The 25,971-nt window shown below is 42.1% G+C and overlaps 2 protein-coding genes across 2 annotated transcripts in view; one reads left to right on the forward strand and one right to left on the reverse strand.

The window, feature by feature from the left end:
• Window positions 1-2,208, reverse strand: part of CMC2 (C-X9-C motif containing 2) — a 38,104-nt gene extending 35,896 nt beyond the window's left edge. The window contains exons 1-3 of the mRNA XM_082676382.1: window positions 2,133-2,208; window positions 1,519-1,653; window positions 841-930 (exon numbers count right to left, since the gene is read on the reverse strand). Coding sequence (XP_082532508.1) covers window positions 841-930; window positions 1,519-1,525 — 97 coding nt within the window. The 5' untranslated portion in view covers window positions 1,526-1,653; window positions 2,133-2,208. The remainder of the gene's footprint in view (window positions 1-840; window positions 931-1,518; window positions 1,654-2,132) is intronic.
• A 10,115-nt stretch (window positions 2,209-12,323) lies between these two features.
• On the forward strand, window positions 12,324-16,842 carry ATMIN (ATM interactor). The gene is made up of 3 exons (XM_082676961.1): window positions 12,324-12,427; window positions 13,012-13,211; window positions 13,909-16,842. The coding sequence occupies exons 2-3, from the start codon at window positions 13,018-13,020 to the stop codon at window positions 15,722-15,724; spliced, it is 2,010 nt and encodes a 669-aa protein (XP_082533087.1). The 5' UTR covers window positions 12,324-12,427; window positions 13,012-13,017; the 3' UTR covers window positions 15,725-16,842.
• The last annotated feature ends 9,129 nt before the right edge of the window (window positions 16,843-25,971 follow it).

The raw sequence follows: 25,971 nt of genomic DNA on the forward strand, positions 1-25,971 counted from the left end.
TTAATAATTAATTTTTAACAAAAAATTAAAAGGTGAGGAAATCTGGGCAAATGAAGGACAGAAAAAGAATAGGAGGACAAAATAAAACTAGAGGTAAGATTACCACGTAAGAACATACAAGTGCCTCCTCAACTGCTAGAATAAAAGGAAAAATTTGGATGGTGTTAGCCAGTGGCCAAAGCAGAGGAGAAAAACACCAATTTAAATGAGATATTTAAAAACTAGTATATCAGTTACTTCTGATGAAAATCAAAAAGAGGCTTAATATACAGATATAAACACAATCAGAAGGGGCTAAATAACGCTTTATACCAATATAATGTATTGGTATTGTCTATACCAATAGGTATTTTATGTGAAATATATTTGTTTAGATTTAATTAGCAAATGGCTTAGACACTTCAGTTATCTCAGAGTGAGGCACTGAGTCTGTAGGGGCTTAATAATGCTAATTTTTTTTGTAGACCACAGTCATGGTTTAGAGCATCTGTTCCTATGTGCACACATATGGTAGGCACTTCTACTCAGTGCCTGAATGCCCATATTAGGTCTGTACAGAGGCCCTGCAGGTTCCTGGGATGGTTTCCCATAGGCTCACAGCCCTTTCTGGTGCTTTGCAAGGATGTGCAATGAGAGCCTGAACGAGAAAGCCACTATTCATATTGGGTTGGCCAGAAAGTCCCTTTGGGATTTTCTGTAACATCTTACAGAAAAACCAAAAGGGACTTTCTGGCCAACCCAGTATTACCCAGCCTAGAGTGGAATCACTTGAACCTGCACCCTGCAGCCCTCCCAGACAGAGGCTTCTGCTTCAGGAAATGAGATACAGGGAATGCTTACCTGGTATGTGCTTGACGGTCCAGAGACACATACGCCATTCAGATGCAGTCGTGGGATCAGATGGAGTAGTAAATGCAGATCCAAGGATCTCTAGGCCAAAGGAATTTAATGCACATTAGGTAGGGTCTCCAAAAATGGAAAAAGAGCTCATGTTTACTGAGCACTTACTATGTGGCAGGCGCTGTGCCAAGTATTTTATACGCTTTGTCTTATTTTCATAATAATCCTATAAGGCAGGTGGCATTACTAATCTCACTCTATTGGCGTGAATACCAAAGCTTAGTACTAGCTAGTAAGTGACTGAGCCCACATTAACCCCAGGCAGTTGGCCTCCAGAGCCTGCCCTCTTGGACACTGCTGGAAGAAACAATAGCCCGTGAATGCTATCTCTCACACAGATGTCGGGGGTTTGGGGCCCACAGTACTTTTTAATTCAGAATTCGTTACTGTGAAGCAGAATAGTACCCTTCTCAAAGATGTCCACATCCTGATCCCTGGAATATGTAAATCTGTTACTTTACAAAACAAAAGGACTTTGCAGTTGGGGAGGTTATCCCGGATGTCCTGGATGGACCCAGTGTGATCACAAGGGTCCTCAAAAGTGGAAGAGGAATAGAAGAGAGCAGAGGGAGACCTGACTACTGAAGAAATCAGTGATGTGAAGAAGCCTCAACTCACCATTCATTAATGACTTCGAGAAGCTGGAAAAGGCAAGTAAACAGATTCTTCCACAGAGCCTCCCGAAGACATGCAGCCATGCCAACACCTTGATCTTCACCTAGTTGACTCATTTCAGACTTCTGACCTCCAGAACTGTAAGATAACAAATCTGTGTTGTTTCAGGCCACCAGGTTTTTGGTGATTTGTTATTGCAGCAATAGAAAACAAATAGAGCTACTAATATATAAAAGCTGGGAGTTTTCACATAAAAATCTTGAAAAATAAATCCTGCAATACCAAAGACGAGTAGTAGCCACTGCCCCCTTTAAACAAAGGATGTAACTCCCATTCCGCTGCAGTCCTCACCCCTCCCTTTTGACTACACCTGGCCTCCTACACTCATTTAAATGACCTATCTGGTGGTCCCTCTTCCGACTTAGGATTTGGAACCCTCCTCTGAGCTACAGTGTCTCCCAAACAGTAATCAAATTTCAGCAGTTAAAATACAGGCAAGTAAATCTACCCTCCCTAAAATGATTAACTCTGTCAATTATAACAATCCTTTTTTTTGTATGTGACCTCGGGCTAGTTACTTACTTCTCTTCAAATATGGGAAAACTTATAATACGTACCTGCTAGGTCTGTTTCGAGGACAAAATGGGATACTGAATGAAAAGTGCATTCCCAGTGTCTAGTAAACAGAGATAGTTGTAATGCACATACTCTCGCCTCTCCTCCTGTTGAACACTTGGGTTATTTCCAATCTTTGGGAAGTAAAGTTCCTGAACGCATTGCTTTTTCTTCTATCCAATTGTGGCCCGAGGTAAGATTTCTAGGAAGGCGAACAATGGATCAGCGGGACCAATACGTGCTACCTGTCCCCAGGAACCCCTGTGACGTTTTGTAACCCGCCCGCCTCATCTGGTCGTGGCTCCTGGCAGACGCGCCCTCCGCCACCCGCACGCGACGCGGCGGCCGCCCGGGCCCGCCGGATGCTAATGAGCCGAGAGGCCCCGCCCCCTTCCGGAAGTCGCTGCGGCGGGAGGCGGGGCGTCCTAGCTGTCCGGACTGAGGTGCGGGAGCCATGGCGGCCTCTGAGGCGACTGTGGCGGCGGCAGCGGCGGCGGCGGGGCCCACGGCTCTGGCCTTGGGCGCCGCGGCCGTCCCGGCCGCCGGGAGGGGAGCCGCTGCCGCCCCCGGCCCGTGGGATCCCCCCGGGCGGCTGAGGGGCAGCCGGCCGCGACCCACGGCAGCGAGGCAGCAGCCTGCGGGTGCGGCGCCGCCGGCCCGGGAGCTCATCCAGCCGTCGGTGAGCGAGCTGTCCCGGGCCGTGCGGACCAACATCCTGTGCACGGTGCGCGGCTGCGGCAAGATCCTGCCCAACAGTCCCGCGCTCAACATGCACCTGGTCAAGAGCCACCGCCTGCAGGTGAGCCCGCTGCGGACGGCGCCTCCCGGGGCCTGACGCGACCGACCGCCTGAAGCGGGCGCTCGGGGCCGAGGGCGGCCAGAGTCGCGGACGGGAAGGCGCCAAGGTCCGGCCGGCGTCGGCGGGGGCTTCCGAGGCCCTAAAGGGCCGGACCGGGGAGGGGGTCCGGGCGGGGAGAGTGGGACCTAGGAGGCAGGAAGGCGCTGCGGTAGGAAAACCCTGTGTCATGCCACTGCGCTGTCGGGCTCGGGCCGGCCGGACCACCGGCCTCGCACTTGGCGTCGCGGGCATATCTCACGTTCGTCTCGTGAGCTCTCACGGCACCTTCGTTCTACTGCAGAGAAACCGATGACGCACCTGCGTAGTGCTGGGCTTTAAACCCGGGCTCGGGTCGAAGCCGGTGCCGTTTGCACCGCACCCACACTGCCTCCTCCTCCGGGCGAGTTGTTAGCAGGGAGCTGCAGCTTTGGCAACATGTTCCACAGTGTTGGTAAACATCACCTTTGCTCAGGGATGAGACCTAAGGGAAATTTCTCCCGTGAATCTTGTTTAAGAGGGGACACGGTATATAATAACAGGACAATAATCTGAACGTCCCTTCCACCTTACGTAAAATGGGGCGACTTTCAGCCTTCAGTGCACATCTGCGGAAAGCTTCTTAAAAATCCAGATGTCCAGCCCCATCCCAGACCTATTAAATCATGATTTCTCAGTCATTACAATGGGAAGTTTACTTGCACCACTTCTTCAAGTCTTTCTAGGCCAACAGGGGCATAATTCCAAAGAACGTTACTGAAAGGAGTTTTGCGACTATGTAGCTTTCGGTGGTCTGAATTGATTCAGGAGTAAGTTTAAATTACCTCGCCTCTTGCATGTCCCGTCTGCCCTTCAGGTAAATCTTCCTCAGAAACGTTTTTAGAATCAGGCTTCTGATAAGAATTTAACAGCAGAAAGTTTGAGGTGATGGTCTCTAGTAGGGCAGATGTGATGCCCACGTAGGGCAGCCCCCTACTAGCACCAGCTGGATACAGAGGCAACAACGTCCTGAAGTGACGATTAGGGAGGCCCGATCGGGAGAGGTACATGGAGGTAGGCTGGGGAAGACCTTGCAGGTGGGGCTGCAGTTTCCCTGCAAGTTCTGCGTTTCTTCCACAACACAAGTGAAGTAACTCTGGGAATGGTCTTCGTTCTCCTGTTTTCTCCTCCATCCCGAATTTTAATTAAACACTTCCTTTTCTTAACCATATTTTATCTTGAGTGGATGAACTGTATATTTGCAGGAATTCTTCAGCCTAATCCCTGGGTTCTCTTCAGCTCATGTATAACAGCCATCATCCACCTTTCAGTATCCTCCCCTCACTGGTAGACAACTAAGGCAGACATTACATCTCTGAGCACAGAGGAAGCTGCCAGTCTGACCACGACTCTCTTTGTGTTGGCCTGAACATCACTCTCGCAAGCACTTTTTAACAGTTTACATTGTTCTTTTCTATGGAATTGCTCTCAGGGGCTGTGTATCTCTGCAGACTTTGTGAAGCATCTGTTAAGCGCAAAGATACCATTTACTTGTCAGGACTAGTATACAATGGGTTTGGTAGTATGCAGTAGGTTTATTTCTAATAATGTTTTTAAAATATGTAAAGTTCAGGAATTCTGAAGCTACCAATCCGAAGCATATAATAGGCCTAAGAAGGAGGAATATATTCGAGGCAACTGTAAATTTTAACAGTCAAACCTTTACTTGGACCTTAGCACGGCAGAGAATCAGCATCCCCCCTTGCTTAGAACCTGTGTGAAGCCATTTTTCCAGTTTTAGTCATTTTTTCAGAGTTCTCTTGGCTGCAGACAGCACAGTACGCTCAAAATTGCTTTCTGAACGGCAAATCTTGAACAACCGAAAAATGGACTCTCCTGAGTTTCCTTCCTGGGTCACTAGAGAGACCTGTTTCAGCAGGAATTAAAGAAACCTCACCCTGAACCATCGTTGTTTCTTCCATGTCAAACAGGCTCACTTTCCTGCCTTGTTCCGTCTTTCTAACCATGCAGCCCCTGAACATCTGCTGTCTTGGTGGAAAGGGGGTTCTTTTTTTTTTAATGAAGGTAGCCTATGTGACAAAATAGCCATATCTGTATAGTGTTGCCCCAGTGTGGTGAATCTGTCCGCACAATTGGGAGCCAAGTGGTAGGCTCTTGAGTTCAAACATCATGCTTGACCCTTGATGTTCTCAAAGTATTGGGAGGAGGGAGGGGGAAGAAGGAGGCCTAATAAGGACAAGAGCTGACTGAGAGCTCCCTGTGGCTTTGAAGGTGGGCTGCGTTTGGACCAGAGGCTCCACTAGCAGTCCAGTGTGCTCCTACGGGCCCTGAAGCGTGAGTGTATCTGCTTGGCAGATCTGCGTCGTATTCAATGGCAATTTTTCCCTTTGTTCTCTTGGTTACGGCTACTTACATAATTCTAGTTTCTGTCCTAGTTGTTGTGGTTTTTTTCTCCTAGATTATGATAATATATATTTTTTTAATTTATTTTATTTATTTATTTTTGGCTGCTTTGGGTCTTTGTTGCTGCGCACAGGCTTTCTCTAGTTGCGGCGAGCGGGGGCTACTCTTCGTTGCAGTGCGCGGGCTTCTCACTGCGGTGGCTTCTCTTATTGCTGAGCATGGGCTCTAGGCGCGCGGGCTTCAGTAGTTTTGGCTCGTGGGCTCAGTAATCGTGGCTCGTGAGCCCTAGAGCACAGGCTCAGTAGTTGTGGCGCACGGCTTAGTTGCTCCACAGCATATGGGATCTTCCTGGACCAGGGCTCGAACCCATGTCCCCTGCATTGGCAGGCGGATTCTTAACCACTGCACCACCAGGGAAGCCCCTATGATAATATTTTATTCCCGTCCCCATTATTTGTTGTAAGTTTCTTATTTATTTCTAGTCTTCAGAAGATACCCTGCCCTCAATCAAATACTCCCTTCTTAATGATTAACAAATCCTTCTGAAGGATGATGAATAAAAGTGGAGATAGAGTTGTAAGGTGTAAGGTACATGATACCTTTTGGTTTTATGTGGGTTCTGTACCCAAAAGGTACAGAAAGCATGAAGTATTTTTTGTCATTTTTTTCAGTTATGCACACAAAAGGCACAGTTAAAAAATAAGTCTGCTAAGTTTTATTCTAGAATGTATATAGCACTTCAGAACAAAAACATCACTTTCTTACTTCAGTTCATGTCTTATTGTGCCATTACCATTTCTTATTACCCCATTCTAATCTCAGAGCTTATTTTCTAAGGACAAGAATGGGAAGAAGGTCAGGAACTGGGGAAGAGAGGTGATGATGGGGAGGAATGAGGAGTTGGCCCTCAGAAAGCAGGAAAGCAAACAGCGTCGGGTTGTTTCCACACCTGTAATGACAGCAACAAGGAGATGATGTTGATGTCCAATATGACTGCCTTTAGTGTCTCATCCTGGTGTGTGATACAGTTTTGACTTAGATGGCCACTTAAACATATTCAGTATAATGCCCCAAGTTTTTACTGAACATTTACTCTTTTTAAAACATTCCCAAGTGCAACAAAGTTATAAATATATTCCTCCTTTTGAAAAGGTTTGGGGAATTTCAAGTAATTCCATTAGATATAACAGAGAAATGACGGAAAAGAAGCATAGTTTGAAGCTATATAGTACAGGACTTTGGATGTCCCAGTGGCTAGAGGAATTTGGACTTGGGGAGTGTTGGGGTGCCGTTGAAAATGTTTGAGTGAGGTAATGTCATGATCAGAGGTATATTTTAGAAAGGTGAATGTGGCAAAGTGTGAATGAAAAAGAAATTGAAGGTCTAGAAATTAGTTAAGAGGTTAGTGACAAAGTCCAAACAGAGAGTCAGGAATACTTGAACTAATGGTGGTAGCAGTGAGAAAGGAAACGCGAGGAGGTGGTAGGAGACATTTTTAAAGCATAACTGCCAAAACTTGGAAGCACCCAAGATGTCCTTCAGCAGGTAAATGGATAAATGAACGATGGCACATCCAGACAGGGGAATATTAGTCAGCACTAAAAAGAAATGAGCTATCAAGCCATGAAAAGACATGGAGGACCCTTACATGCATATTACCAAATGAAAGAAGCCAATCTGAAAAGGCTACATACTGTATGATTCCAACTAAATGATATTCTGGAAAAAGCAAAACTACAGAGACAGTAAAAAGATTAGTGGTTACCAGGGCTTAAGGGGAAAGGTGTCATGAATAGGTGGAGCACAGAGGATTTTTAGGAAAGTGAATATACTCTGTATGATATTATAACGATGGATAGCTGTCATTATACATTTGGCAAAACCCATAGAATGTGCGGCACGAATAGTGAACTCTAATAAAATCTATGGACTTGGGTGATAATGACGTGTCAGTGTAGTTTCATCAATTGTAACAAATGTACCACTCTGGTGAGGAATGTTAATAGTGGAACAGGCTGTATTGGGGTTGGGGGGGCGGGGGCGCTACAGTGTATGGGAACTCTCTGTACTTTGTGCTCAATTTTGCTGTGAATCTAATAAAATTTCTCTTAAAAAATAAAGTTTATTAATATTTTAAAAAGTGAAGTGAACAGGTGTATTGAGAACATGATAGGGAGTTTGAAAAGAGATAATAAAAGGATTGCTAAGCAAATTGAAGATGTATTAGAAGTAAGCATGGGGACTTCCCTGGTGATCCAGTGGGTAAGACTCCATGCTCCCAATGCAGGGGGCCCGGGGTTCGATCCCACATGCATGCCACGACTGAGACCCGGTGCAGCCAAAATAAATAAAAAAATTTTTTTAATTGTCCTAGACTTAAAAAAAAAAAAGAATTTTAAAGCTTTCTTAATATTCTCTCCGTATTTGATTTTTTCTTGCAGATAACACTAGAAGGAAAATAATATGAGTTTAAAAGTATTTCATTTAAAAAAAGATGAACTGGTAAATGGGATGAGTTTGGTGATTGAGAGACAGTGTTGGTTGTCATTAAAGCTAGCAGAGGCCAGTGTTTCAATAAAAGCAGCATTTCAATCAGACTTTCACAAGGACAGTATTTTTTTTTTTTGAGATGAATCCATGGATTTTTCTTTCTTTTTTTAATTGAAGTATGGTTGATTTACAATGTTGTGTTAATTTCTGCTGTACAGCAGAGTGATTCAGTTATATATACTTTATATATATATATTATTTTCCATTATGGTTTATCACAGGATATTAAATGTAGTTCCCTGTGCTGTACAGTAGGACCTTGTTGTCTCTCCATTCTCTATATAATAGTTTGCATCTGCTAACCCCAAACTCCTAATTCGTCCCTCCCCTACCCACCCTCCCCTTGGCAACCACAAGTCTGTTCTCTATGTCTGTGAGTCCATGTCTATTTCATAGATAAATTCATTTGTCATATTTTAGATTCTACATATAAGTGATATCATATGGTATTTGTCTTTCTCTTTCTCACTTCACTTAGTATGATAATCTGTAGTTCCATCCATGTTGCTGCAAATGGCCTTATTTTGTTCTTTTTTATGGCTGAGTAGTATTCCACTGTGTGTGTGTGTACACACACACACACACACCCCACATCTTTATCCATTCATCTGTCAATGGACATTTCGATTGTTTCCATGTCTTGGCTATTGTGAACAGTGCTGCTGTGAACATAGGGGTGCGTGTATCTTTTGGAATTATAGTTTTGTCTGGATATATGCCCATGAGTGGGATTGCTGGATCATATGGCAACTCTAATTTTAGCTTTTTGAGGAACCTCCATACTGTTTTCCACTGTGGCTGCACCAACTTACATTCCCACCAACAGTGTAGAAGGGTTCCCTTTTCTCCACACCCTCTCCAGCATTTGTTATTTGTAGACTTTGGTGATGGCCGTTCTGACTGGTGTGAGGTGGTACCTCGTTGTAGTTTTGATTTGTATTTCTGTAATAATTAGCAATGTTGAGCATATTTTCATGTGCCTGTTGGCCATCTGTCTTCTTTGGAGAAATGTCTGTTTAGTTCTTCTGCCCATTTTTCGATTGGGTTGTTTTTGTTGTTGTTGAGTTGAATGAGCTGTTTGTATGTTTTGGAGATTGAGCCCTTGTCGGTCCGCATCATTTGCAAATATTTTCTCCCATTCCATAGGTTGTCTTTTTGTTTTGTTTATGGTTTCCTTTGCTGTGCAAAAGCTTGTAAGGTTGATTAGGTCCCATTTGTTTATTTTTGCTTTTATTTCTGTTGCCACAAGGACAGTATTTAATGTAAAGTACTAGTTTAGATTAGCTTATTGGCCTTAAGTTGGTTGGCAGAAAGCAAAAGAAGCAACAAAAATCTCCACAGCCGATAACTAATAGCTGTAATAATTAATTGAGTGATTATATGATAAGCACTGTTCTAAGTCTCTTAAATTATTCACTAAATCCTCACAACAACCCTGAGGTAGATTGTACTATCATGCCTACTTCACAAATAAGGAAACGAAGACAGTTAAGTTTTTCAAGGTCACAGGAAAGGAGCAATGTAGAGAATTCCATATTCCAGAACCCATGCGTTTAACCACTGCACCATGGTTCTTAAGCTAGGCTATACACTGGGATCATCAGGGGAGATTTTTAAACCAAATACCAAACCAAATACCAAACCCACCCCAAACTAATTATATCATTACCTGGGACTGGGACCAGGCACAGGTATTTTTTTTTTAACGCCTCAAGTGATTTTTCACAGGCCGCTAGATTTCAGAGCTGCTGCCCTACACTGGACTGCCTTTCTAAAAGTGCTGTGCCTTTAGTGTGCAGTCTAAAGCATGAAAACAGTACCAAGAGGTGTATAAATTAGTTTCTGCCCTTAAGAAATTTAGTTAAGGAGGCAGGAATTGTAGAAGAAAACGATAGTTTACAAGTTAAGTTAGCTGCTACCTTGGAATTCAGACAAGGAATAGAGCTGGGTGGTGAGCAGAACAAGGGAGTGCTATTTATTGAGAATGTGAGCGGGCTCCATGGCCATCCAGTACTAGATAATCCTGAGAGTTAACTATTCTCTCTGTTTTTGAAATGAGCAAACTGGCTCAGAGATTAAATAACCTGTCTAAAGTCATGTGCCTAATCAGTGGTGGAAATGGCTCACAGGCCTCTCCATGCCGTGTCCTCTTCCCACCGTTGCATTCTGCCTGAACGGAGACAGTTATCCGAGAGTCGCTGTAGAAGGTGGAAATGGAAGTGGGAAGAGTGTTTAGGCTGAGCTGGGGAGTGTATGAAAAGGGAACAGAAAAAGATATGGTCATAATGGTAGATTGGAGGCATAATGAGATGGGATTTTATTTTTTTATTTATTTATTTATAAATTTTCTTTCTTTCTTTCTTTCTTTTTGGCTGCGTTGGGTCTTTTGTTGCTGCGCGCAGGCTTTCTCTAGCTGCAGCGAGCAGGGGCCACCCTACATTGCGGTGCACGGGCTTCTCATTGCGGTGGCTTCTTTCGTTGTGGAGCACAGGCTTTAGGCACACAGGCTTCAGTAGTTGTGGCATGCAGGCTCAGTAGTTGTGGCTCGCGGGCTCCAGAGCACAGACTCAGGAGCTGTGGCACACAGGCTTAGTTGCTCCGCGGCACGTGGGATCCTCCCAGACCAGGGCTCGAACCCGCATCCCCTGCATTGGCAGGTGGACTCCTAACCACTGCACCACTAGGGAAGTCCCAGGATTTTATTTTATGTGCCTTTTTTAAAAAAATAGTATTTGGTGATATATACAAATAATTTTTTGGAATGTCAAATTTGTTCTGACATTAGAAGAGGAAGGAAAATTATTTAAGAAACATTTAAATAATCCAAATGAATATGAATATCTAGACAGTGTAGTGCAGTAGGATTATAAAAAGATGGACCAAGGTAGAAGACATGGAGGAATAACTGACTACATTTGATATCACTGAGAGATAAATTACGTTGTTTAAAAATGAAACAAGAATAGCTTCTTTTCCCCTCTACATGAGTGGACACAGACTCAACAAGATCAACATGTTCCTCTTGAGATCCAGTAGGAAAGCAAACGGAGGGAGTCCTAGCCGCACAGTTATTCGTTTCTTCTCTAGATGCATACTGATGGAAGCAGAGGAGGTGGGCGTGTTCCAAAAGTAGTGAATCGTTTCCCATCACAGCACCTAAGGACTAAAACGTCTAGGTGCTACAGCGGTAGCTGAGGCCTGAGCACGTGTCCAGTTGTTTCCATCCGTAGTGGGGAGGTCCTTCCCCACCCCAACCCCCCATCCACACACCTTCCTCTGGGGCCAGCTGGGGATTGCCAGATAAGAATTATACTGGAGGTCATAGGTTTCTCACTCCTGAGGTATGTGGGCTCATCAAGGGCAACAAGACAGCAGTTTAAGCTAAATTAACTCACCAATTATTTTAAAATTCCCAGCCAAAATGTCAATCATATACTTAATAAGAAAGGATTACTAGGATGAGTTAATATATATAAAGTGCTTAGAACAATGCCTGCCACGGTAGTAAAAGCTATGTTAGCACTGGCCATTATAATGATTACTGAATTTCAAACAGAGCATGGTGCCTATATTCACGCTACTGTATAAAAGTTGTGTTAACTAGCTTTAGCTACTTTAGGGGGCATTGTGGTGATCAGAGAAAGTCACAGTTCTCTTTATCAGGAAGACTAGATCATAGTCAGGTTTTTTTCAGAGACTCACACTAATTCAGTGGGGTTGGGATAAAAAAGAAAGGAAGACTTAAGGATGATACCAGGTCTTGAGCCTGAGAAACTATAAATATACCACTTAACGATTAGAGAAGCTGCCTTGAAGGGCAGAGATTTTTAAGTCTAGAAGGAGTGCTAAAGGAATGGATAGAAGATTTTAAAACAATATAGTTGGTTTTTGTTTATTTTGTTTTGAAAAATTTTAACAGATTCATTGAGCTATAGTTTACACATGATATAATTTACCCATTTTAAGTTAATAATTCAGTTACTTTTTAGTAGATTTACAGTTGTGCAACCATCACTACAATCCCAAATTTTAGAACATTTTCATCACCCTAAAAAGATCCCTTGTGCACATCTTTACTTATTCCTTGTTATCACTCCCAGCTCGTTCTGTTGGGGTTTGTTTGTTGTTGTTTTTTGTTTTTTTCGGTACACGGGCCTCTCACTGTTGTGGCCTCTCCCATTGCGGAGCCTGTGCTCCGGACGCGCAGGCTCAGCGTCCATAGCTCACGGGCCCAGCCACTCGGCGGCATGTGGGATCTTCCCGGACCGGGGCACGAACCCGTGTCCCCTGCATCGACAGGCGGACTCTCAACCACTGCGCCACCAGGGAAGCCCATCTGTTGGTTTTTGAAGATAATTATTTAAAGTAATTTTTCTTTTGCAGGATGGCATAGTGAATCCAACAATAAGAAAAGATTTGAAAACTGTACCAAAATTCTACTGTTGTCCAATTGAAGGATGCCCTAGAGGCCCTGACAGACCATTTTCTCAATTTTCTCTCGTAAAACAGGTATTTTACTTGTCTTTAAGTATACTTCTCTGAGGATGAAATGCAGATGTCATAAACCTCATGTATTCTAATTACTTACCAATCATAACTAGAGAATTGAGCAGAAAGCTGCTTGTAAGGACAGCCACCCAAGTCTCCCACTTGGGGAAAAAATGAGTAGGGTGTAAGTGAAGGAGGAGACATGGCTTGTTCTGGAGGGGAAGTTGTCCAGAAGTGGATTTGGAAAGGAAAGAAGACCAAGTCAGCAAAGTATGATAAATTGTACTTCCAGATCTCTTGTGTGAATCTGCTTGCTTTCAAGGTCAGAGGAGCAAAAGCACAAAGGAAATGTTCTCCCAAGGGATTAAGAAACTGCAGGGAAAAGAATAATTTCAGAAGCAGCTATCTTAAAGAGGAGGGAGGGACCCAGCCAGTGGGGAAAGAGATGATTCTGGACTGGAAGAGTTGCCTGCTTTTACATTCTTTTGATTTGCACTGCTATATTGTATCATGTAAAATCATTGTTAATTTGGGTATGTTGATGGTTTTTGAAATGTTTTGAGCAGTTGCAGTTTTTCATTTTAGTCCTTTTGTGTTCTTCCTAGCACTTTATGAAAATGCATGCTGAAAAGAAGCATAAATGTAGTAAGTGCAGCAATTCGTATGGCACTGAGTGGGACTTGAAAAGACATGCAGAGGATTGTGGTAAGACCTTCCAGTGCACATGTGGCTGTCCCTATGCCAGCAGGACTGCATTACAGTCCCACATCTACCGAACTGGCCATGAGATCCCTGCAGAACACAGGTAAAGGGGAAAAAATGGTGGCCCAAAAGCCAATAGCTGTGGGAAGATTTTCAAATGAAACTTCCTGTAGAGCCATTAGTGTGGGGAGAAAGGAGGAATGGCGGAGAAAAGATGTGACATGAAGAAGGGAACTTTTGGAAATAGCAGCAGTACTAGCAAATGATCCACATCTACTTGACCCAACTGTTCTTCCTTATTCTTTCACCAGCTCCTTTTGAGAATCGCTTAATTATTCCCAACTGAAAATCTGTTGGGTTTTCAATTCTTCAAAAACTTCCAGCGTTTTCTGTTAGAGGGATACTAGATTATTGAAGAGTTTTTTATCATGAAACTGTGCTTCATTTGAAAGGTCATATTTATAATTGAACTAAGAGCTTCCTACTTTAGAAATGATAATAGTTGCATTATATAATCTGTTAGCTTCCTGATGCTTACGGATCTAAGTTGAGTTCTGGTACTTAGCACTTTACTCAAAAAAAGGTGTGCTTCCCTGTTTGCATGTTTCTGAACTTCTACCTACCATATATTGATAATAGGCCGAGTTACAAAAGAAGGGATTTCTCTTTGCTGGGTTGAATCTGACCTCTGCTGTACATGTGGGAAATAGAATTTGTAAGTGAAGATACAGTGCCAGGGTTGATGAAGAAAACTGCAGTTTAAAATTGTTTTTCTCTTTTTACTCTGTCATTGTTTTCAGGGATCCACCTAGTAAGAAAAGGAAAATGGAAAACTGCCTGCACAACCAGAAGTTGTCCAGTAAGACTGTTGAATCCCTGAGCAACCAAGCAACCCCAAGACCAGATGCTCAAGAACTAGAAACTTCAGAAATAAAGCTAGTGGCTTCGTTTGAAGATTCTTGCAGCTCTAATGCCAGAAAGCAGACTCTTCCAACACCTCCAAGGTATCCTCAGAAGTTGCTTTTACCAAAGCCCAAAGTGGCTTTGGTTAAATTCCCCGTTATGCAGCTTTCTCCTGTGCCTGTATTTGTGCCTACAGCCGACTCCTCAGCCCAGCCTGTGGTGTTGGGTGTCGATCATCAGGGCTCTACCCACGGTGCTGTGCACTTACTGCCCTTGTCCGTCGGAACCCTGATCCTCGGCCTAGATTCGGAGTCTTGCTCTCTCAAGGAGAGCCTCCCTCTTTCAAAAATTGTAAATCCTGTTGCTGTTGAGCCAGTTAGCACAGGTGTTCAAGTGAACTTGGGTAAAAGTCCATCTAACCCTTTACAAGAACTAGGGAACACATGTCAGAAGAACAGCATTTCTTCAATCAATGTACAGACAGAACTGTCTTATACCATACCACACTTTATACCGTCTGCAGAGTGGGCTAGCCCTGATTCCTCTGTGTCATCTTGTTCTCAAACTGATTTGACATTTGGTTCTCAAGTTTCCCTTCCCATTAGTGTTCATACTCAAACTTTTTTGCCCAGTTCTAAGGTAACCTCATCTATAGCGGCTCAGACTGATGTGTTTATAGATGCCAGTTTCCAGTCAGGTGGGATCTCCAGAGAAACTCAGACCAGTGGAATGCAAAGTCCAACCGATGATCGAGTACAGATGGACCAAGCTGTAATGTGTGGAGACATTTTTGAGAGTGTCCATTCGTCATATGGTGTTTCTACAGACAGTATTATAAGCAGCAGCTTAGTAGCAGAGACTGTGACTCATGGTTTGTTACCTCAGAACCACCCTAAAACTTTAAATCAAGATATTGAGAAATCTGCACCAATTATAAACTTTAGTGCACAGAATAATAGTATACTTTCTTCACAGAATATGACAGATAATCAGACCCAAACCATAGATTTATTAAGTGATATAGAAAACATCTTATCAAGTAATCTGCCTGGTCAGACACTGGACAATCGTAGTCTTTTGTCTGACACAAATACTGGACCTGACACCCAGCTTCCATCTGGCCCAACCCAGAATCCTGCAATTGATTTTGATATTGAAGAGTTCTTTTCGGCCTCAAATATCCAGACTCAAACTGAAGAGAGTGAGCTTAGCACCATGACCACGGAGCCAGTCTTGGAGTCCCTGGACATAGAGACCCAAACTGACTTCTTACTTGCAGATGCCTGTGCCCAGTCCTACAGTTGTAGGGGAAATTCTAACTTCTTAGCCCTTGAAATGTTTGACACGCAGACACAGACGGACTTGAACTTCTTTTTAGACAGTAGCCCTCATCTGCCTCTGGGAAGTATTCTGAAACACTCCAGCTTTTCCATGAGTACTGATTCATCTGACACAGAGACCCAAACTGAAGGAATCTCCACTGCTAAAAACCTGCCTGCTCTAGAAAGCAAAGTTCAGTTGAACAGTGCAGAAACACAGACCATGAATTCTGGCTTTGAAACTTTGGGGAGCTTATTCTTCACCAGCAATGAAACTCAAACAGCAATGGATGACTTTCTTCTGGCCGATTTGGCCTGGAACACGATGGAATCTCAATTCAGCTCTGTTGAAACCCAGACATGTGCAGAACTACACCCAGTCTCCAACTTCTGAAAGTGGAATCCACATGGGGGATGGCATTTACAGTTGGTTCCCTTCTGGATTTAGAAGATGGAGAACGGGGACAACAGTGTTAACTCTATTGAATGTACTTGATGATACAGTTACTTCGATTATCTGAGGTTCTTTGCCCTTTGTACTGTAAACATGAAATTTGTGTAAAAATGTGTGAGTGTATTATAAAGTATAAGATGTTGATCTAACAAGAATTGTTTTTGTGTTGCCTACATTTGCCCTTTCAGTGTATTCTTCCCTTCTTAAAAAAAAAAATGTATTTCACATCTTTAAAACCCATCTAGCCATTCACCTGAAGCCAAGCTCAGCAGGACTAGGGTACAAACTTTTCAAACCTTCAAAACACTTTAGTCAAAGTATGACTTACTTAAATTGCACCTAAAATACTTTTGCCAGTGCTTGTTAGAAATTCCTGTGTCCCAATAATGTCTAAAGAAGTCTGATGCTGTACCATCAGATTTAAACACCAACAGCTTCATCTGCTTTGACATCTTACTCTCCCCTGATTTGAAGACACAAAGGAAACTACACTTGTCTTTAGCTTTTGAGACAATTTTCATATAGTCAATGCCATCCCTCCTCTACGTGAACTCTTACTGATACCAACGTTAAGTGTATAGTACTTTCCTCACAGGACGTGTTGCTGTAAAATTATTGCTTAAAGAAGTAGCGGCAAGCACTTAGTGTAAATAGTGATCCTTTCAGTCTAAGTGACAGTAAGTCACCCCAACTATGGAAACGCTGGGCTGTGAAATCATGCCTGTTAGCCCAGACTGGAGTGTGTCCTACCAGCATCTCTCCTACTCTCTACAGAAGGCCAGGACGGTGCTCCAGAGCTGCTCCTCAAAGCTCACCCACCAGCTGAGCCTGAGTTTTTCTCTCTAAATGTTTAAAGAAAAATAACATAAGGAGAAAAGGACATTCCCCCCTAAATTTCAATAGTTTGCATAAGCTTGATAGGGCAAGAGTGCAATCAGCAGCTATTCTAAAGTGAATCTTGTTTTCATCCACCTCTCATTTTTTCCTTAAATGAGGAAACACATTGGTCTAGCAAGGATAGTATTTGTGCCTTGAGGATAGTAATTATAGAATAGATCCATCTAAAGTATGGTGTTCTGCATTTTGTTGCTTTGTTTGTTTAGAGAGGGTAACACCAAACAGTCTTCAAAGAAAATGAGGTGAAGACCAAGTGCTTCAATAATCAAGAACATCTGTGTTTTGAGATGGGTGTGTGGTTAAGTATGCTTTTGGAGTTTTCTGTGTTTAGGAGATTCTGAGTTCTTGATTGTTGGCCAACTTTCAGGCAAGTAAAAATCAGTGCAGTCTGTAACTTTTTCTGAGTTTACCCAGAAAAATGCTCTGTTCTTTCTGTGGCACATGCTTATGCTGCTGAAGGCTAAATCCTCAAAATAAAACCTAAGGAGGGGACTAAGAATTCATTAAAGTAACTCAGCGGTGTTGCTACTAATTCCTATCCTGTAGAAGAATTATTGGTAGTGGATAAATAACATATCCTGAGTAGATGCGCTCAGTCTGATAGATAAAAGTTTGCTTTGGTCGCAGTTGCCTATGAATATGGGTTTCAAAACAAACATAAAGCCTTAACTTAGAATTTCATTATGTTTTAGAATCATCACTGCCTTAATGTTCAAACATCTATTTAAGTTCTCCTAATAAGGAGAAATGCATGTTTGTTTATGGCTTTTTGTAAATATATATGCAGCGATCTATGGCTTTAAAAAAATTCTGTGTTTCTGTGACAGTGTTTGTTAATCCAGCCAATAGAGTTATTTGCAGAAAAATGGAGCATGTAATAGTTCTTCATGTACAAGTAAGAACTGTTTCCCCCAAAAACCTTAGTTACCTGAATTGTTCTAAGATTATTTGTAAAATCTGAAACTCAGTGATTAAAGAGAAGTGAGAATTCTACCTTTTGTGTGAATTCTTCAGCATACTCATAATGTGACTTCGTTGCCTTAACTTTTCACAAACTCATCATCGTCTGAAAGTCACACGATGAAATGACTGTGCCTAGTTATTTCCATTACTGTCTTACCTTTGTTCATGAAAATATGCTAACAATTTTCCTAGTAGAAAATGAAAAGACGTTCCATTACCAAAACTTCTGGTTTTTTTGGGCCACGCCATGCAGCTTGTGGGATCTTACTTCCCTGACCAGGGATTGAACCTGGGCCCTCAGCAGTGAGAGCAGAGAGTCCTAACCACTGGACTGCCAGGGAATTCCCAAAGCTGCTGTTTTGATGTAAAGTTTTTATTTTGATAAAAACTGCCCTATGATTTAAGTTTTGGGAAAATTTTTTCAAAGGAAATTTGAAAAAATAATTTCAAAGGAAATTACTCTGATTCATTTTTCATCCAAATGTCACCATTTCATAATGGGGTGTCTTTTATCTTTGTAAGTAATATGGTTCTGGCTTAAGAGCAAAATTAAGAGGGTAGGACTATGACTAGTTCTTTGCTCATACTCAGTCACTAATTGCAGGAAAGCCCAATCAGTGTGTTTGATTCCCTTTAGATAAAGGGAAATAAAAGTAGAAAATTTTTATAGACTTACCTGAAAGATGCAGAGTAAGGTTTGCAGCTACTTTTTTTTTTTTTTTTTTGGCTGCGTTGGGTCTTCGTTGTTGCTAGTAGGCTTTCTCTAGTTGCGGAGAGCGGGGGCTTCTCGTTGCGGTGGCTTCTCTTGTTGCGGAGCACGGGCTCTGGGCACGTGGGCTTCAGTAGTTGTGGTTTGCGGGCTCTAGAGCGCAGGCTCAATAGTTGTGGCGCACGGGCTTAGCTGCTCCATGGCACGTGGGATCTTCCCAGATCAGGGCTCGAACCCGTGTCCCTTGCATTGGCAGGCGGATTCTTAACCACTGCGCCACCAGGGAAGTCCCAGTTTGCAGCTACTTTTGATTGGAAGAAAATGTATCAGTGTCAGGGTAGTTGTGAAGTTGAGTTGTTTAATGACAGGATGATATTTTCATGTAATCCTTTATAGTCTCAATTTTAGAATGCTTATCTTATTCCCAGTCCAAACTTATTATCTAATTAATATTGACTCTGAAGAGTACTTTCTATCGTGTATACTTAAAGAAATGCTTCTCAGACTTGTTTTCGGAAGGCTCTTTAATAAAGAGTAGGAGGAACATGTAACTTTGGGGCATTTAGGAATGAAGCCTTTGAAGTCTCAAGTATTATGCAGTTTTATTTTCCTTATATCTCAATATATGTGTGTGTTCTCACCTGAAGTGTGTTAAAGTGCCACAGATTATATTCGACACTAGGAGAGGACACGTCAGTCTGTTGGCTTAAATGGCATGAATTTAATCTAGTTTTTTCAGCAAGATGTCGGCTAGTCTAATGTTCTTATAGTCAAGAAGATAGTCGACTAAATACCATTGTTTTGCAATGCTTAAATCCAAAGCGTTCTCTCAATTGTGTGAAATGTATTTATTAACAGACACACTGATACACTAGTTTACATATCGAGAGAAGCAGGCTAAAGAGCAAATGGAAAGGCCTCTCAGGTTGTTGGTGTCCTCAAATTAACACATTTGGGCACTGTAATTTAAAAGTATGCATGTTTGAAAGGAGCAAGTGTCAAAGTACGTGAATGAATAAGAGCATTGTCTATAATACTGAAACTGAAAGAGGGCTAGTATTCATTCAGTTCTTTCAACTTCAGAAAAAATCTAAATTTATATATTGCCTTACTAATAACTAACAAAATAAAACACATTTGTAACTTTGTTCTAAATCCACAAAATCAAGAATAGTGAAGGTTGTCATGGGAGAAACTCGTGGTCAAGGCCCTTCCATTAACTTTTGGTTCTTTACCATCAAGCAAGTTAATATTACAGGTCATAAAGGCTACAAAAAAGAAACAACAAAATTAAATAATATTCTTTTTTAGTTTATCAGTGAAATAGTCAAATGTTTCAGAAAATAAAAAATTGTTTAAAAAAATATATCTCCACATGGTGACTTTGTTATTCTCAAAAATATATGTTACCTATGTGAACAAAGACTTTTTTTTTTTTTTTTTTGGCCTAAAGGAGTGAGCTGATTAGCATATTATGTGTCAATAAGACCTTGTTCCAAGTTTGGCATCTTCTTATTGCTTTTGCTTGCAGCTTTTTACTCTTTGCTTTCTGGTGATCTAGTGCTTTTTCCATGTCCTAGGTGAAATATTTGGTTTTATGATTGCATCTCAAACATTGTTGCTGCTTAGGACTGAATTTGAAACTGATCCCTTTCCTACTTTATCTTCCTTTTCCTGTGCTGTAACGAGAAATTTAGAGACTTCAGAAATCGTAGCTCGTGCTGCAGTAAAAATTTGGCAGGAGTCAATGCATCTGAATTAACTTAATCACAAAAGGATATCTAACCTTAAAATGCTCTTCAAAGACTTTTCCCTATTTAAAAAGTGAGCCTTCAAAAACTAAGATTTTTATAGTATGCTTTTTGAGAAACCATCCAAACTTTGGCAAACTATGCTTTAGGAACTGTTTATATTATCTTAGTTCAGTTCGTGGTAATAGTTTTTGTTTAGCTATATTTGAGAGTCTAGTACTTGTTAATGAATTGTAAGCTGGTATCAGTTTTTTTTTCTTTTTCTTTTGGTAAGATGTGTATTTTAAAACCATTTAAATCCCATTTCTCTAATGAGATGTGTGTCTAAGGAGTAAGCCTTCAGATTTCAAGTTCTCTCATTAGCTGCCATAATGGTATGTCCCTGACAGCCCATTTTCCTGGAATTACATTAGAAAAGTCAGTCATGAGGATTTGGGTGAATAGCCATGAAACTAAACCTTCACAGAGTCATGAACAGTATCAGGACCAGTGGTTTTTATCTCAGATTAGTTAGATTTCTACTTTTCTTCACATACAGAGCTTAAAGCGAATGAAATTGCTGAGAGTCCTTTCACATTTACAGACTTAGTGAATAGTCCTAACCCTCCTGTGGTGTTGGAAATAAGACTAGTTTTATGCTATGTTTTCAAGTTAGCACTCTTCAAGTTTTAGTAAGCGAGAAATTGTTTCATTTTAAAAGATACAAAGGGAAGAAAGGCTTGTAGTTTGAGCTAAATGGGAGAAGAAAGCCATTTTCATGTGTGTGTGTATATATATATATGTGTATATACACACACACACACACACACACACACACACACACACATGAAGTATAGATTTTCCAGCGTTACTGAGGAGGGTCATACGTAGTGTTGGCTGCCTCTCAATATTCACAGTGATTTAGCACAAGCAGTGAAGTTGAGGAGAGTACTGGTTAGAAAAGTAGAGAATTCTGAATGATGCCATTAAATGTAAATAAAGCAACTTAACATCTTAGAATTTTCTTGAAAACCTTGCCAAAACAATAATGTACATTCTCCTAAAAGAAGGATAAGAGAATGCCAACAGCTCTTCCTGGCGCTGGCTAAATGAGCCCTACTGTTACTCTGAGAGAGACTGTCTCAGAGAAAAGCAGGCCCGGAGTCGCTTCCTTCAGGAGGGAAACCGGGCAGGTGCCCCCAGAAGGCCCTGAAGGACTAGGACAAAACTGAGAGCACCTGTGCTTTCCAGGATGAAGCAGGCAGGACATCTCCCACATTTCCTTTGCCTCTGTGCCAGGGCTGCTTCTTGCTCTGTAAGTAAAGTTGTCAGGGAAGCAGCAAACAGAGGCATTCTAGATAACTAATTCTAGGATTCTAGATAACTAATTCTAGGATTCTAGATAACTAATTCCCTAAAGCACTGGTCCTCACCTGAGCCGGTTTTACCCTTGTGGCACTTGGCAGTGTCTGAAGGCATTCTTGATTGTCACAACTGGGAGGGGACTATTGGCATCTAGTGGGTAGAGGGACAGAGATGCTGCTCAATATCCCTCTGTGCACAAAACAGCCCCACCACAAAGAATTATCCAGCTCCTGAATGCCAACAGTGAAGGTTGAAAAGTCCTGCCCGAGGCATAGGGCCAGTTGGTGGAGTGGAATTGTAAGCACTGCTATGGATGCAATATCAGCTGAGCATTGGAACATTAAAGAAGTATGTGTGTTCACAAAAATAAACTCATAATGGATTAGAGACCTAAATGTAAGACCAGACACTATAAAACTCTTAGAGGAAAACATAGGAAGAACACTCTTTGACATAGATCACAGCAAGATCTTTTTTGATCCACCTCTTAGAGTAATGGAAATAAAAACAAAAATAAACAAATGGGACCTAATGAAACTTAAAAGCTTTTGCAAAGCAAAGGAAACCATAAACAAGATGAAAAGACAACCCTCAGAATGGGAGAAAATATTTGCAAATGAATCGAAGGACAAAGGATTAATGTCCAAAATATATAAACAGCTTGCAGCTCAATATTAAAAAAACAAACAACCCAATCCAAAAATGGGCAGAAGACCTAAATAGACATTTCTCCAAAGAGGACCTACAGATGGCCAAGAAGCACATGAAAAGCTGCTCAGCATCACTAATTTTAGAGAAATGCAAATCAAAACTACAATGAGGTATCACCTCACATCAGTTAGAATGGGCATCATCAGAAAATCTACAAACAACAAATGCTGGAGACGGTGTGGAGAAAAGGGAACCCTCTTGCACTGTTGGTGGGAATGTAAATTGATACGGCCACTATGGAGAACAGTATGGAGGTTCCTCAAAAAACTAAAAATAGAATTACCATATGACCCAGCAATCCCACTACTGGGCATATACCCAGAGAAAACCATAATTCAAAAAGACACCATGCACCTCAATGTTCATTGCAGCACTATTTACAATAGGCAGGTCGTGGAAGCAACCTAAATGCCCATCGACAGATGAATGGATAAAGAAAATGTGGTACATATATACAATGGAATATTACTCAGCCATAAAAAGGAATGAAATTGGGTCATTTGTAGAGATGTGGATGGATCTAGAGACTGTCATACAGAGTGAAGTAAGTCAGAAAGAGAAAAACAAATATCGTATATTAATGCATATATGTGGAACCTAGAAAAATGGTACAGATGAACCGGTTTGCAGGGCAGAAATAGAGACACAGATGTAGAGAACAAACGTATGGACACCAAGGGGGGAAAGCGGCAGAGGGTGGTGGTGGGATGAATTAGGAGATTGGGATTGACATATATACACTAATAAAATATATATATAATAGATAACTAATAAGTATAAAATAGATAACTAATAACCTGCTATATAAAAAATAAATAAAATTCAAAAAAAAGTATGTGTGTTCAGAACATACAATACCCAGAATGACGCTGATGTAAACACTTTAAGTGATTATGACATGTCAGCGTAGATTCATCATTTGTAACAAATGTCCACACTCTGGGGATGCTGATTCTGGGGGAGGCTGTGCATCTGTTGGCGGGGAGAGGGGGCATATGGGTAATCTCTGTACCTTCCTCTCAATTTTGCTATGAACTTTAAACTGCTCTAAAAAATTGTCTTAAAAAAAAAAAGTACATGCGTTGTTTATAAAGAATGTGTTAGTAAAGTTGAATTCTCATAGTCTTATGTAAAATAATTTTTTTTCTTAATCTCTTTAGGATTTTTACTATAAACAACTTTTGAAATGTACAAATTGAAATTCATTTAGATTTTTTTTAAATTTCACACTACAAAAGCCAGCATCCAGAGGAAGTCTGATCGCAAATCTGCAACAAAAAGAACTGTTCACATTTTGAGTGTCTGGTAATATTTACAGTCAAGTTAACTGCACTAAAATGACAGAATTAGGAGGGACCCTAGGTATTAATCCCCTCATTTTATAGGGCAGAGTCAACAATGTCCAGGGGGAAAGCTGGGCTATTAAAAAAAAAAAAATCCTAGTTCTCAGCTCTTAGGAAAAAGGATGATGGAGCTAGTTTTACTTGTTGCACTGGAGTTATCCTAAGACTGTGTTCAGGAAGATATACAATAGTTTTGATCTGGGAGATTAAACTGGAAAAGTAAATTTTTTGCTACAGCACTTCAAGGTGACACAAAATCAGTATGAGCGGCATGGTATAAATCTGCAGAGCAATGGTGTTCAGACTGGTGCACTGGAAATTCAAGCAAAACAGATGAGGAAAAGGGCCAGGGAATGAAGATGGCCCATGGATTAACAGGAGTCCCAAGCAAGGACCCTGAGTCCACAAGTTAGGAAGCTGAGTTCTGACGACTTTTTTTTTTTTTTTTTTTTTGCGGTATGTGGGCCTCTCACTGCTGTGGCCTCTCCCGTTGCAGAGCACAGGCTCCAGACATGCAGGCTCAGTGGCCATGGCTCATGGGCCCAGCCGCTCCGCGGCATGTGGGATCTCCGGGGCACGAACCCGCGTCCCCTGCATCAGCAGGCGGACTCTCAACCACTGCTCCACCAGGGAAGCCCTCTGAGAACTTTTAAAGAGTGAAGACCCATCGAACTCCAAATGACAACTGGCCATGCCCGCAGGATTTCTAGGTGATTTTGAACAGCTATTCATTAAAGGGAAATGATCCAGCTATTTGTATTTGATCTGATCACCACATTCAGGAAGACCACAGATCAAACCTCTGTTTGATTTGTTTTACATACATTACCTCCTCGTCTTTACCACATCCTATGTCAAATTGTTCCCATCTTACAGGAAGGAATGACATTCTGAAGCCTTCCTTCCTGCCTTATGTGATACTTTCCACCCAGTGCTCCAGCTGTTCCCTCACCTTGGAGATAAGTTGGCACCTTCAGATGCCCAAGGTGCACACCAGCCCTGACTAAACACAAGCTCTCTGTTGATTGGATTCTCCTTGGGTCACAGGAGAAAATGATCCCTGACGCTCATGAATTTGCTCAGGATAAAAAGAGATAATACCCAGAAGAGGCTTTGAACTCTTAGAACAGTGCCTTGCCAATTCAAGTGGAATTATTGTATCATGTGACCAGCTAGTGGCGCTCGGGTCAGAGTTTAGCCTGGGCATCAAGCGCACAGCACTGAATCTCTCCTGGCTCCAGTGCCCCAGTTAGCCTGGCAGACAGTGGGAGAGTGTTGCCCGTGGTACCAGGGACCACCCTCATCTGCCCTCAGTCACAGCCACAGGAGCCCATTTCTTCCCCATCTGACTTTTCCGTAGCCCCTAAACTGCAGCACTAAGGCTGCACTGGACCCAAGCCCAGACACCCAAAAAGTCCCAGATGCGGGACTCCAACTGTGCAGCTCGGCCTGCTTGGCCAGCTGGGGGAGCCCGCAGGGAGACGGGCTGGGGCTCCGGTGCTTCGGGAGAGGTTGAAAGCAAATTTGATTCTGGGTTCAAGTCATTTTATAGCATGGTCCTGGAAGTACAGGTAAATTTCACAATAGGGGGCAAAGTCCAGAATAAAAAGAACATAGCTAAAAATTAGGGAAAGTCTCCCTGAGTAGCCAAAGCCCTACATACTTGTCCAAATGTCTCCGGGTCTTATTCTTAGTCTTCCCCTTGGCCTTGTCCCTCGTCTCTCTGTCAGATCTATACTCTTTCCGAGGTTTCCAGCCCCTATGGCCCTGCCCTTGCCCAGGAGCATCCCCACACCTCAGCCTGGCCTCACCCAGTAGTTGACCTCAGGCCCTGCAGGAGCCCTCTGTCGGGTGCTGCCACAGTTCCACTCGGTGATTTTTTTAATTTCAAAAAAGAATAGGGGTTTGGAAAGCTTTACTAATGAGACAGCCAAACATAACAGAATGAGGGGTGAAACACAGAGCCCTCCATGCTTGGTTTGGGGAGGACTAGAGGAACCAAAACCTAACTGAGATCATCACCTGGAGGTAGGAAGAGGGCCACTGGCACTGAATTGTAACATGCTTAACTCCTTAAAATGGCAGGATTTTTGTTAGTGACCTAGAACCCTAAGGGGGGGCTGCATTCTAGTAAACATTTAGCCTTTATCTAAACTTGGACATCAAAGACCACTTCGGATGTCCTGATTTAATCTGAATAGAAATTGGGACAAGGCCTAGAGTGACTATCCACAGAGAAACAATTTAAACCACGGCTAACACAGATAAGATATCAGAGGGCCTTTAACAGGTACTTGAATAATTACCTAAAGAAAAAGATGCCAAATGCAAAGCATTCTTATCTATTCACAGAGGGATCTTCTAGTCAACATTTTGTTGACCAAATTATTTGCTCAAAAAAGATACTACAAACCTTTAAATTTGGCCCTTCCCTTGTTCAAACTGGCTCTCCTCAATTCTAAATTATTA

This window comes from Grampus griseus, assembly GCF_964374135.1.
Source record: "Grampus griseus genome assembly, chromosome: 19".
NCBI lineage: Eukaryota > Metazoa > Chordata > Mammalia > Artiodactyla > Delphinidae > Grampus > Grampus griseus.

Coding starts and splice junctions, on each gene's coding strand:
- ATMIN (XM_082676961.1), top strand. CDS start 13,018: ATGAAAATGCATGCTGAAAAGAAGCATAAATGTAGTAAGTGCAGCAAT. Junction 13,212..13,908: donor GAGATCCCTGCAGAACACAG/GTAAAGGGGAAA, acceptor CATTGTTTTCAG/GGATCCACCTAGTAAGAAAA.